Genomic DNA, 14,913 nt, shown 5'->3' with positions numbered 1-14,913 from the left:
TTAATCAGTTCAAGGAGTTTCAGGGTTGAGTTCTTAGGGTTTTCTATGTATAGTATCATGTCATCTGCATACAGTGACAGTTTGATCTCTTCTTTTCCTATATGGATGTCTTTTATTTCTTTTGTTTGTCTAATTGCTGTGGATAGGACTTCCAAAACTATGTTGAAGAGCAGTGGTGAGAGTGGGCATCCCTGTCTTGTTCCAGATTTGAGTGAGAAGGCTTTCAGTTTTTCCCCATTGAGGATTTAATTTGCTGTGGGTTTATCATAAATGGCTTTGATTATATTCAGGAATGTTCCCTCTATACCCACTTTGGCGAGGGTCTTGATTATGAATGGATATTAGACTTTGTCAAATGCTTTTTCTGCGTGTATTGCGATGATCATATGATTTTCGCCTTTTCTTTTGTTAATGTGGTGTATGATGCTGATTGATTTGTGTATGTTGAATCATCCTTGTGAACCTGGGATGAACCCAACCTGTCATGGTGTATAATTTTTTTGGTATGTTGTTGGATTTGGTTGGCTAAGATTTTGTTGAGAATTTTTGCATCTATATTCATCAATGATATTGGCCGATAGTTTTCTTTTTTGGTGGTATCTCTGTCTGGTTTTGGAATGAGGGTGATGGTGGCCTCATAGAATATCTTTGGGAGTATTCCTTCTTCTTCAACCTTTTGAAAGATTTTAAGGAGGATTTAGATTTTAAGGAGGATGGGTACCAATTCCTCTTTATATGTTTGATAAAATTCACCTGTGAAGCCATCTGGTCCTGGACTTAATATTTGTAGGGAGTGATTTTATGACCTCTTCAATTTCATTTCTAGTGATCGGTCTGTTCAGTTGGTCTGTTTCGACTTGATTCAGTTTTGGCAGGCTGTAAGATTCTAGAAGATTGTCCATTTCTTCCAGATTGTCAAACTTGTTGCCATATAGTTGTTCATAGTATTCTCTTATGGTTTTTTGTATTTCTGCTGTATCCGTTGTGATTTCTCCTTTTTCATTTATATTTTTGGTTATTTGGGTTTTTTCTCTCCTCTTTGTAGTGAGTCTGGCCAGGGGTTTGTCAATTTTGTTTACCTTTTCAAAGAACCAGCTCTTGGTTTGATTAATTTTCTCTATTGTTTTTTGAGTCTCTATTTTATTGATTTCTTCTTTGATCTTTTTAATTTCCTTCCTTCTGCTGACTTTAGGTCTTTTTTGTTCTTCTTTTTCTAATTCGTTTAGGTGGAGGGTTAAGTTGTCCATTTGGGATCTTTCTTCTTTTTTGAGAAAGGCCTGTATTGCTATAAATTTCCCTATGAGCACTGCTTTCACAGCATCCCATAGATTTTGAGAGGTTATATCTTCATTATCATTTGTTTCAAGGTAGTTTTTAACTTCTTTCTTGATTTCCTCATTGACCCATTGGTTTTTTAGTAGCTTGTTGTTTAGTCTCCATGGAGTAGGTTTATTCTCTTTGCTTTTCCCATGGTTGATTTCTAATTTCATGGCATTGTGGTCAGAGAAGATACTTGAGATAATTTCTACGCTCCTAAATTTATTGAGATTCGCTTTGTGTCCCAATATGTGGTCGATTCTTGATAATGTTCCATGAGCATTTGAGAAGAATGTGTATTCTGATTTTTTTGGATGTAGTGTTCTGAAGATATCAATTAAGTCTAACTTTTCTATTGTTTCCTTTAGGATCTCTGTTGCTTTATTGGTTTTCTCTCTAGAGGATCTGTCCATTGATGTGAGGGGGGTATTTAGGTCTCCTACTATGATTGTATTCTCATCAATATCTCCCTTTATGTTTGTGAATATTTGTTGTATGTATCTGGGTGCTCCTATATTTGGGGCACATATGTTGATGATAGTAACATCCTCTCCTTGGATGGATCCCTTAATCATTAAATAGTGTCCTTCTTTGTCTTTATGTCTTTTGTTTTAAAGTCTATTTTGTCTGATATGAGCATTGCGACTCCTGCTTTTCTGTCATGTCTATTGGCGTGAAATATTTTTCCCCACCCTTTCACTTTCAATCTATATGTATCTTTTGTCCTAAGGTGAGTTTCTTTGTAGGCAGCATATTGAAGGTTTTTGCCTTTTTATCCACTCAGCCACTCTGTGTCTTTTGATTGGGGCATTCAGTCCATTGACATTTAAGGTGATAATTGATAGATGATTATTTATTGCCATTTGAACCTCATGTTCCAGTTGATTCTATGGTTCTCCATTCTTCCTTTCTTCTTTTTTTTTTTTTTTTTTTGGTTGGATGGTCTCCTGTTATTATCTGCTTGAGTTAATTTTTTTTTTCATTTTTTGCAAATGCAATATTTGGTTTTGGCTTGTGGTTGCCCTGTTTTTTAAATATGCTAACCCCTTCCCATAATTGTGTGTTTCAGCCTGATGGTCCTGTAAGTTCAAACACTTCACTACTATATTAAAATTAAGAAGAGAGACATACAAACAAACAAAAAGGGTTATTTCCTTCCTAACATCCCTTGCCCACATTTTATGGTTTTGATGACTCTTTTTTTATTTTTTTCTTTTTAATTTTATTTTGTTTGAAGCATGTTCATGATTAAATCTGTAGGCTGGCTTATTTGAGTGACTGCTCTCTGATTGCGGTTTCCTCAGTCCTAGTTCTTCCTCTTCTTCTTCTTTTTTTTTTTTTTTTCTTTTCTGTTTTCTTCCCTTTCCTTCCTTTCTTTTTGGTTTAGAGAAGCCCTTTCAATATTTCCTTTAACCTGGGTTTTGTGTTGCTGTAGTCTTTAAGATTTTGTTTGTTGGGAAAAATTTTTATTTCCCCTTCTATTTTAAATGATATTCTTGCTGGATAGAGTATTCTAGGTTGCATATTTTTTCCTTTTAGCACTTTAAATATCTCTTGCTATTCCCTCCTGGCCTGTAGTGTTTCTGTAGAGAAATCAGCTGATATTCTTTTGGGGGTTCCCTTGTAGGTAACATTCTGTTTTTCTCTTGCTGCCTTTAGGATCCTCTCTTTATCACTAACTTTTGCCATTTTTATTATGATGTGTCTTGGTGTGGGTCTGTTTGGGTTCAGTTTGTTTGGGGCCCTCTGTGCTTCTTGTATCTTGAATCCAGTATCCTTTAGATTTGGGAAGTTTCCATCGATAATTTCTTCAAATATATTTTCCATCCCCTTATCTTTTTCTACTCCTTCTGGAATTCCTATTATGCGTAGATTGGCCCGCTTTATATTATCCCATAGGTCTCTTATATTGCTTTCATGTGTTTTGATTTGGTTTTCTGTCTGCTGACCTGATTGGGTGATTTCCATTATTCTATCTTCCATATCACTGATTCGTTCTTCTGCATTATTCATTCTGGTTTTTACTGCCCCTAGTTCAGTTTGCATCTCTGCAAATGAATGTTCTAGTTTTTCTTGGCTCCTCCTTATATTTTCTAGCTCCTTTCTGAGGGTATCTGCATTACTGTTCATATCTTCTCTTAATTCCTTCAGTATTTTCACTATTTCTCTTTTGAACTCCAGGTCTGTCTGACTGCCAAGATCTGTTTCATTGTTGACTGTTTTAGGTGAGTTCTCCTGTTGGTTTGACTGGGGGTGGTTTCTCAGCTTCTTCATCTTGCTTGTTGTTTTCTTTCTCCTGAGGGAGTTGTACTCTCTGTTATCAGGCAATGTTTGCCTTGTCACTGCCGTGGAATATTTCCTGAGGGCTGGCATTGTTGGTCAATCTTTTTTGAGGCAGTGTGGTTTTCTGGAGTGTTGATGGGGCTAACAGTGTTTCTTTGAAGCAAAGGAGGACTTCCTGAGGGCAGAAAGGACTGGGAGGTCCACCCCACGATGGTAGCAGATTTCACTTGGTCATGCAGAGCTTGCTCTGGTGTTTTTAGGCTGTGGGGTTCTTGCAGGGGGTTGGCGGTGTTGGGCAGCTGCTCCTCAGGAGTGCAGCACCCCCTGGGGCCTGGAGCAGCTATCTGGGTCACTGAGAACCTAAGAGGCTCTTCCCTAGGGCAGCCCAACTCAGAAGGACAGCCTGAGAATGTAGGCGGATCTTTTCACAGGCTGGCTGAGCTTGTTGCAGCTTTTCTGGGCTGCAGGGGCTCTTCCAGGGGGCTGGTGGTGCTGAGCAGTTATTTCACAGGAGTGGGGCACCCCCTGGGGGCTTGGGCGGGTAGCAGGGCCACTGGAAACCCAAGAGGCTCCTCCCCAGGGCATCCTGACTGAGAAAAACCGTCTGAGATCTTTTTCCGACTCGGCCAGGCTTGTTGCAGCTTTTCTGGGCTGCAGGGGGTGCTGCCTGGAGCTGGCAGTCCTATGCAGCTGGTCCACTAGGGAACCCCCTGGGGGCTTGGTCGGGTAGCAGGGCCGTTGGAGACCCAAGAGGCTCCTCCCCGGTGCAACCCAACTCAGAAAACCCGTCCGAGAATTAGGCCGATCTATTCACAGCCTGGTTAAGCTTGTTTTAGCTTTTCTGGGCTGCAGGCCTTTTCTCGGTGGCTGGTGGTGTTTGGTGCTGCTCTGTGGAAGTGTAGCCCCTCCAAAGGGCAAGCAGACCTGTGCAGGGACCACCCCTGTGGTGGTAGGCTTCCGGCAATTGTTGAGGCCAGCCCTCCTGGATGGCAGGCAGCCCCAGGTCTGTTGAGAGCGTAGGGGGTGGCAGGGGTGGGGGGAGGGAATGCACTGGGAAGCACAGCTTTCAGCTAGCTAGCGGGCCTGTAAGCTTGCTGTGGCATGGGGGGTATTCTATGGGGACCCACCCCTTCTTCTCTCCCCTCCCCAGCACAGGCGCAGACCAGACTCTTCTCCCAGGTTCCCTCTGATGCGGCTTTCCACTTCCCTGCTCCTAGAGTATTGTTCCCTTCCTCTGCGACAGCTTTGTTTTCTAGTCTCCCAGGCAGTCTCTCCCATCAAATGGTTTCTAGACCTCCCAAGCAGTTTCTGCTCTGTCCCGCCCCCCCAGCCCGGGGACTAACCTTCAGAGGCAAGGTCTCAGTGCCCAGCCCCCACCCAGGCGTCTCAATTTTTGGTGACTGTGCCCGTAGTTCAGATGGTCTGTTGGGTTCTTGATTGGCTTTTCTGTACTCCAACTTACTGCTACATACTCTTCTCTGCATCTGGAGATTCCTCCAGTTCATTTGATCTTTCCCCTGGTAGGTGACTTTCCAGGGTGCGGGATCCCTTTCTCCTCCGCAGTTCCCTTTCGGGAGCGCCCGTCCCGCTCAGATTCTCCTTCTCTCACTCTCCTCTTTTCTCCCGTTCTGCCCAATAATGTCACGAACTTCTTGCCGTTATTGGAGTTTAGGTTCCTCTGCCAGCGATTGGTTGCTGTTCTGTGCGAGTCATTTATTCTGTAGATGTGCTTTTTTTGTTGTGTTTGTGGGAGAGGGCGAGCGTGTCCTCCTACTCCTCCGCCATCTTGTCCTCTGAGTTTTTGTTAATGGAGTAATTTTTGGAAGGCTCCTAGATAACAATAGGATATGTCCTAGTTGCTGGGAGAATCATCCTTATGACGAAAAAGTTAGAAATTTTAGGCCACACTCAAACCTTCCTATGGAGGAGGGCTCAAGGCTGAATTAATAATCAATGGCCAATGATTAAGTACTTCATGCCCACCTAATGAAGTCTCCATAAATAAATCCTTAAAGCAAACAGTCTGGAAAATTTCTAGGTTGATGAATATGAACATATCCATGTGCTGAGAGAGTGGCACATCCCAAACTCTGAAGACAGAAGCCACTGTACTCAGGACACTTCTAGACCTCATCTTATGTATCTCTTCATCTGTATTTGTATCCTTTAAAATATTCTTTGTAATATGAATAATAGTAAATAAAGTGCTTTCCTGAGTATTGTGAACCATTCTAACAAACTATCAAGCCTACCTAAAGAGGCAGTAAAAATTATCCCTAAATTTACCCAAATAAGACAGAAGTGTGGGTAATTTAAGCATTTATACTACTCGTGATTGGCATTTGAGATGGAAGTGAGGTAACCTTGTGGATCTAAGGTTAAGGACTTAGACCCCCATAATCTTTTTGCTGAATTTTATCTTTTCTGTCTTTTCCCCCTGTATTCTGCCACATTCCCTGTCTTCTTTTACTTATTTTCCACATGGCAGCTTTATTGGATTTTACTTCTTTATGGCTACGCTATTTTTCAAATTAGAGTTGACTTATTTAAAATTCCCTCTTCCTGGAATATTCTTACTATTTCTGGATGGAAAAGGTGGGATCAACCAATGCAGACTATTTCCCTGTGAACACTCTCAAGTGGCAGAACAACCTCTACATCAGGTTCAGGAGCCCTAGTATGAGCACCTGCTGCCTGGCAATAGCCACCACCATAACTATAGGGAATGGTTGTGCAAGTCACCTGGCAAATGGAGGGGTCATGTGAGTCACTGCCATCCCCATGCTTCAGGAGTTGTCCCATGACTGCTGCTACCTGCATCATGGATCTCATCCCTAGCAGCCACCTGGTAAGAGGATAGATAGTGAGCTATTATTGTTGCTGTAGTCATGTGCTATGTATGGGTGCATGTGAGCTGCTACCATCCCCGAGAACACCAGGACCAAGGCACCAGTCATGTCTGCTCTCAAGAGGACCACAAATATAAAAGGAAGACAATATTAGACAACAGAGAAATATGTTTCAGACAAAGGAAGAAGACAAAACCCCACAAAAACAGCTGATTTAAGAGGAGATAGGAAATCTACATGAAAAAGAATTCAGAGTAATAATAGTAAGGATGATCCAAGATTTCCAAGAAAGAATGGATGTACAGATCAAGAAATTACAAGGAATGTTTAAAAGACAGCTGGAACATTTAAATAGCAAGAAAACAAAGATGAATAACATGACATCTGAAGTGAAAAATACACTTAGAAGGAATCAATAGCAGGGTAACTGAGGCAAAAAAAATGAACCAGTGAGGTGAAATGCAGAGTGGTATAAATCACTGCAATGGAAAAGAAACATAAAAGAATGAAAAGACTTGAGTACCATCTTTGAGGCTTCTGGGACAATATTAAACCTACAAAAATTCCCATTATGGGGGTCCCAGAAAGAGAAGAGAGAGGGAAATGGTCACAGAAAATATTTGAAGAGATTATAGCCCCAAACTCCTATAATGTGGGAAAGAAAGCACACACTCAAGTTGAGGAAGCACAGAGAATTATGCACATGATAAACCCAAGGAGAAACATACCAAGATGCATAGTAATCATAGTGACAAAAAATAAATGCAAAAAAAACCCATTAAAAGCCATGAGGGGAAACCAACAAATAACATCCAAAAAAAATAATAAAGATATCAGCTGATTTTTCAGCAGAAACCCTACAAGCCAGAAGGGAGTGGTCAAATATGTTTAGGATGATTCAGGGGAAGAGACTGCTTTTTCTGAGTCTACTGTAGTTTTTTATTTTGGGGTTCCCATGATATTTTGATGTATCATTTATGTATATAAAAAATTATTTTAGGTTGCTAGTCTCTTAATTTCAAAAGCATTTTCAATTCTAATTTTGTTCTCTCTTCTCATAATTACTGGTTTTGATATCAGATTTGTCTGTGGATGATTTCCTACTTTTATTTTATATTTGCATTTAACTGGTGAGCTTTCCCATTTGTAATCATATTGTTTCTAATTGTGGAATGTTTTTTGTTTTTTTTTTGTTTGTTTTTGTTTTTTTTTTTTTTTTTTGCTTTTTATTTAAACCTAGAGTAGTTCCATTAGTATTTGTTATAGGGCTGGTTTAGTGCTTCTGAATTACTTTAGTTTTGGTTTTCTGTAAATTTTTAGATTTCTCAGTCTTATCTGAATAAGAGACTTTCTGGGAAGTGTTTTCTTGGCTGACAGTTTTATCTTTAATCACTCTGAATCTGTCATGTGATTACTTTCTGGCCTGTGTGTATATATGTATAGATGTATATGCATGTATATTATTGCTGCTTACCGGAGGCAGGGCTTCTAGTAGAACCTCCAGAGAATAATTTATTTAAAAAATTCCAATTAAAATAAATGTTAAAATATCCCATATTAGAAAAGTTATATATACAAGCACAAATATATACATATAAGTGTATATATATATATATATACACACATAATTATATATGTATTAGGTATATTATATATATAATTTTATATTTTATGGTTGTCTGACCTCTATGCTTTATGTATTAATTATGTGAAATAGTTGAAAGTCAATGTAATAATACAGTCTATCTCTTACAGTTTTTCTAAGATTAAAATAATATCTGAGCAGTTTTTAAAAGGGTACTAAGTACATTGTAAATATTCAGTAAATGTAGGTGGTTATTATCCTACTGCTGCTGTTGATAAAAATCAAAGCCTTTCTCAAGACTTGATGCCTATAAATGACATTATACACAATTAATATATTGCTTTTTTCAAGTGATTGATTCTTGATCAAAGTAACACTAATGATTTTTCTGTTTTGGGAGTTTTTTTTTTTTTTTGGCTTGATGTATTTTTTATGGAAGTTTGGTTTATTTAGAGTTGTGTTTAACTTTTCTAATATGGGATATTTTAACATTTATCTTAATTGGAATTTTTAAAATAAATTATTCTCTGGAGGTTCTACTAGCAGCCCTGCCCCCAGGGAAGCAGCAATAATATACTCAGTCTTCCCTTCTTTTTCCAAGTTCTAATAATTTACAGATGTGCACTGGCACTTCATAGTTTTGACTCACTTACTTCCACACAAATTGCTTATTAACTCTCCTGTAAGCATGGTTATATTCTCCATGACTTTGTTTGTAAATATTCTGAATCTGTAAGAAGAAAGTAATCCATAAATGTGATTTCAACCATGAACAATAAACAGATAATGCAGTTATAGAGAAGAAATTCACGGAAACCCTGCTCTTGAATACTCATAAAATATTCAAGGGATGCTTTGGCAGGTAAGAAGAGAATTTACAATATGCCTTTTAAATTGATTTTCTTTGCTCACACTGTTTTTTGGGTTTTTGTTTTGTTTTGTTTTCCCCAACGCGATGATGTTCTGTTTTTTTTCTCCTTTAGCTATTGACAACCTCAGACAATTTTGGCATTTGCTGAATAAATCATTGTTTTATTTTATTGAGTGTTTAACTTCAGATTTTCATCACTAGTACCCTTAAGATTCCTCTCCATTTCTTATATTCAAACCAACCATTTATGAACCACAAGAAAGCGTTTTTTCAAGTAATACAACTTACTCTAAAATTACTTTTTCCTTCTCTAACAGATCCATCAACATTTCCTTTCCTTTTTACAATTGCAAGGAAATAAACTGATTGTAATCCTTCATGTCACTATATTGACACATCTAATTTCTTAATAACTTAAATACTGAAATTGTGTTATTATATTCAGAATGACCATTATAAAAAGTCACAGTGCTTTAACTTTGATCCAAATTATTTCTTACTCATATTATACAGTGAGTCATAAATTTATATCACTTCTTAATTTCTATCTCATTTTGCAGTAAGTAATAATGAACACGAATAAAAATAAGCTAATAAAAATTTGGGATCAGAAAGAAAAGAGGAGTTCTCGTTGTGGCTTAGTGGTTGACAAATCTAACTAGGAACCATGAGGTTGTGGGTTCGATCCCTGGCCTTGCTCAGTGGGTTAAGGATCCAGTGTTGCTGTGAGCTGTGGTGTAGGTCACAGATGCAGCTCAGATCCTGTGTTGCTGTGGCTCTGGCGTAGGCCAGTGGCTACAGCTCCAATTAGACCCCTAGCCCGGGAACCTCCATATGCCACAGGAGCAGCCCTAGAAAAGGCAAAAAGACAGAAAGACAGAAAGAGAATGAAAGAAAGGAAGGAAGGAAGGAAGGAAGGAGATAAAATACACAAGATTTTGGTGTTCCCTTTGTGGATCAGTGGGTTATGAACCCAAGTAGTATTCATGAGGATGTGGGTTTGATCCCTGGCTTCACTCAGTGGGTTAAGGATGCGGCATTGCTCTGAACTGTGGTGTAGGTCAAAGATGCATCCCATATCCTGCATTGCTGTGGCTTTGGTGTAAGCCAGCAGATTTGACCTCTAGCCTGGGAATTTCCATATGCCTCAAGTTTGGCCATAAAAAGCAAAAAAAAAAAAAAAAAAAAAGACGCAAGCTAATGTCTTATTTCTAAACTTCTGTTACATAAATTTTAGTTCTCCCTTACCACACTCATCCATTATGTCTATTGAAAAGTAGCAATTAAAATTCCCAATTATATAGAGCTAGTCCTTCCAACACTTGTAAACATCAGCATTTTATGTGCTTTATAATTTGGAATTTGAAATTTGTCCCTGATCCAAATCTTTATTTTTGCCCATCCAAAATAACAGCATAGCCAGCAAGTAGTAAACTCATTCTTTCGACAGGTTTCTTGTTTTCTCTGTGTTTTTGTTTGTTTGTTTGTTTGTTTTCCTACCGGGATAAGGATTTCAACATATGAATTGGGGGTGTAGGGAGAGAGAGATAATTCATAACATGAGGTGATGCTGATGCTGAAACTGTTGGTCCAGAGACCATAGTTTGAGAACTATTGAACTAGTGCAATACTATGTGCCTTGGACTGTCCTGAGTGACTTATATACACTTTCTCATTTCAATTATTATGTCATTTAATCCTCATATGAGAAAAATATTAATTTTCTCAAGAAAATTGGGAATTAGAGGTATTAAATGATTTTCCTTAAATCACACAGCTGGGGTAGTGGACTATACTGTTACTACTATGATCCATTTCTACTCACAACACTTCTAACACCAAACATGATGGCTATCTTTTTTTTTTTTCCCCAGCATTTCCAAGTCATTTAGAGTTCCCAGGCCAGGGATCAGATCTGAGCCTCAGTTGCAACCTATTTTGCAGCTGGATCCTTAACACACTGAGCCAGGCAGGGATTGAACCTGCAGATGCCACCAATCCTTTTGCACTATAGAGTGAACTCCAAAATATTTGTTTTCCATTTTCAGCCACACCCACAGCACATTGAAAATTCCAGGGCCAGGGGTCAAACCAGCAACACCCCAGAAACAAGCCACATCATTAGCAGGAAATGTGGAATCCATCTTATATGACAAAAGCCATTTTGTGTTAACCTCCAACTGACCAGTGAACAACCTCAAACATCCCAGCCAACCAAAACTGCTATGTTTTAGGAGCGGGGTGTTTGGTTTTTTTGGTTTTGTTTTTTGCTTTTTTCCCCCACACTTTTTAGGTCTGCACCCAAGGCATGTGGAATTTCCCACACTAGGGGTCAAATCGGAGCTATAACTGCCAGTCTATGCCACAGCCACAGCAACATGGGATCCGAGATGCATCTGTGACCTATACCACAGCTCATAGCAACACCAGATCCTCAACCCACTGAGCAAGGCCAGGGATCGAACCTGCATCTTCATGGATGTTAGTCACATTCTGAACCTGCTGAGCCACAATGGGAACTCCAAAATCACCATGTTGCCATCCTTTATTTTCATGGCAGGAACCGGGAGAGGACACTCTGAAAGACAACCCCAAAGGGAGCAGACAGCTCTCATTATGCTGCCCTGCCTGCTGCTCCTTGCAGTGTACTTAATAAACCTGTCTTTCTCTACTCAGACCTGATTTGAGTGGATTCTTTCACCACCTTCTACTCCAGACAACTGGCGACTGCCCTCAACACCACATGTAAGGGCTTTCCACACCAAGCAATTCTCCCGTTCCCTTCAGACACCACTTTGGTTTCCTGCATTTCAATTCAATTCTGACACTATCTGGAGTTAGCACAGAACCCACAAGTTAAGGGCTCAGTCCCACAAGACTGCCACCTATCTCAGATGTCAGTTGAAAATAGTGGGTTCCCAGGTTACCCACACTTCTGTTTCATGGCTATAAACCAGTAATTCCTAAGACCCTCTCCTCAGTTTTGATAATTTGCTATAATAGTATAACTGAGCTAGTGCCCTGAGGGGCTGCTAGGTATACAAGTCTTTCTGTGTCCTCCATTTCTTGTTTTCAGGAAATAAGCCTCAGCCTCCATGACCTTCCCTGAGTTCAAAAGGTCAAGTTAAAAAGTTTTCTCTGAGCATTTGGCCCTTGATTTCTAGTATGAACTGTATGAAATCATGGTTTTGCTGCTTCATTTTGGAGTAGTCAATATTCAAAAATTCAACTTTTCAATCTCTCCAGCTGAGTTTTTGCTCTGTCTGAACAACAATGACAAAGTCATAGATATTTAACTTTCCATCACTATTAAAAGACCTGTGAATATCTCATTTACACTGAGATGTGATTCTGTATGGCCATTACATGACAAAGGTTTATATAGCCAATTTTACAATGTAGAGGCAGGAACCTGTGAAGAGTCATGATCCTGTTATGTAATCATGTTTACTTTTTTAAAAAAATACTTTTTATTCTCAATGATGAAAACTCAAATTTAAAATGTATTTGTGTACATGTGTAATAATTATAAATTAAACTTTATTGCAAGTCTGTCTGCCAGCCCTCTGAATTACTTTACATCTGAATGGATAAATGACACTTTGATGTGTTTATCCAAAAGGGCAGTCTATGTATCTGTTCATATGACTTGTGAAGAGCTGGATTCACTGTTAAATTCCTTATACTGAGGAGAGGCTCACATGTCTTTCAAAAATACAGTTGTCACAATCTTATTGTGGAACTGAATCAACTATTGTGAGCACACTCAAACTTGAGCTCTTACATCTTGCACAGTTAATCTCATGAGCTGTTTATACACTGGAAAAAAAGCAATTTGTTTTTGCTATTCTCCCATAAAATGAAAATATTTCTAATTGCAATAGGTGGTATTTCCAAGGTACAGATTCAAGGTCCAACATTTACCTTCTCTTTTTTATTCTGACAGGTGGAACTGGAAATATTATGGATCACAGAAACAAGACCATAGTCACTGAGTTCATTCTTCTAGGATTTCAGGGTGAGAAAAAAGTAGAAATCCTTCTTTTTTTTGCATTTCTGCTTATGTATATGACATCTCTGATTGGAAACACCATGATTGTCCTTTTGGTGTGGGGTGACTATCGCCTGCATTCACCCATGTATTTCTTTGTAGCCAATCTTTCTTTTCTTGAGGTTGCCATCACTTCCACAGTGGTACCTAAAATGCTAGCTAACACATTTTCCCTCACCAAAACAATATCCTTCGTGGATTGTCTTACTCAGTCTTTCTTCTACTTTCTCTTGGGATCTACAGAATTCTTCATCTTGGCTGTCATGTCTTTTGATCGATATGTTGCTATTTGCAACCCACTGAGGTATACCATCATTATGAACAAACAAACATGTATACTGTTGCTTCTTGGATCTTATGTGGGTGCATTTTTGTCAATTTTGGCATCATCAATATTAACTGCCCCTCTGCCATTTTGTGGGCCAAATGTTATCAATCACTTCTTCTGTGACAGTGCCCCTATGCTGAAGCTGGTCTGTGCAGATATCTCTCTGGCTGAGCTGGCTGACTTTGTCTCCTCTGCTGTGTTACTGTTGGGTTCCTTGCTACTGACAGGAGTGTCTTATACATGCATTGTCATTGCTATCCTTAAAATTCCCTCTGTCCAAGGGCGGCAGAAAGCTTTCTCCACCTGTGTTTCACATATCACTGTGGTAACACTTTACTATGGAAGCTCCATCTTCATCTATGTCCAGCCAAAAAAGGTCACTGTGATGGATGCCAACAAATTCGCCACGGTCCTAAATACCATTGTGACACCAGTGTTGAATCCTTTTATCTATAGTCTTCGAAATAAAAAAGTTAAAGATTCTCTGAAAGATAGCTTGAATAAATATGTGAGCATGCTAACAAATTTAAGATCTTTAAGATCTCAAAAGTGATATATTTACAAAGATATATCTATGTCTAACAATAAAATTAATTTATCATATAACTACCCCAAAATTAATTCTCTCACATAAAGAAGAAATTAGGAGAACATATATTACATACATTCATGTATTACATACATATATATATACATTCATGATACATACACACAGACTGACAAGTAGACTAATGTGAATGTGTGATTATTATTTCTATTTTCCTTTGTCTCCAGTATTTTAAAAATAAAATTCTTATCCACTATAGAGATTTAAACTCAAACAATGCCAGTGCTGGATGTCTCTGTTTTAAGTTTTTTTTCTCAACTTATGGAAAAATTTTCTCCTATGTATTTTTCTTTTTAAAATATTAATCTATTAATATATATTTTCATTTGATGCATATGAATTGCCTTCACAATAAAATACTAAAACATTCTTTGATTTTTACTTTGAATCTTTTTATATAGGTTATTTGTTATTTAAATTGTATTTAATTGTAGACATCTACTCATGGCTCCCTATCTGTTATAATGTATAGTTATTATTCTCCCACATCTATGCCACAGGATGTGATGGTAAATCTACTTGTGGCAAAGGAATTCACCAGAGCTTAGAAGCCTCTGCTAATTATTCAGAGAAGGAATGGAAAAGTAACAGAAATATACTATGTTGGCCTGCCCAAAACGTTCTTTCTCTCTTTATTTATTTACTTTTTGAATGGTAGGAAATTACTTCAGCCACTAAAATTTCATGTAAAATTGTTTATAGGAAGAGATTTTAAATGGCTAATACTAATAATAATCTGAGAATTTCAACTTAATTTACTCAGATTGTATTACCTTCTCATTATTTGAAAGAGCATAACTTAAATAGATGTAAGGAAATTACTCCAAAGAAAGAGCTTAGTTGAAGTACAATCCACCAATGTTACTATACTTTTTGCAAGAGCCAAATTGTCTCTTGTAAGAAACAAGTAATTACAAAAGTACTGTATTGACCTAACAAGGTTTTTTAAATGTACAAATCATGAAGATACTATTCTCATTTATAACCTAATTTTTGACATTAATTACTCTGTACATGATTGA

The 14,913-nt window shown here is 38.2% G+C and overlaps 1 protein-coding gene across 1 annotated transcript; it reads left to right on the top strand.

Annotated features, from left to right (window-relative positions):
* Positions 12,998–13,837, top strand: LOC100518957 (olfactory receptor 6M1-like). Its single transcript, XM_003123574.2, has one exon. It carries the CDS (start codon positions 12,998–13,000, stop codon positions 13,835–13,837), a length of 840 nt encoding a protein of 279 aa, XP_003123622.2.

This window comes from Sus scrofa, chromosome 2, assembly GCF_000003025.6.
Source record: "Sus scrofa isolate TJ Tabasco breed Duroc chromosome 2, Sscrofa11.1, whole genome shotgun sequence".
Taxonomy (NCBI): domain Eukaryota; kingdom Metazoa; phylum Chordata; class Mammalia; order Artiodactyla; family Suidae; genus Sus; species Sus scrofa.
Note: the sequence above shows the minus strand (reverse complement) of the source record. Positions and strands in the feature narration are given on the sequence as shown.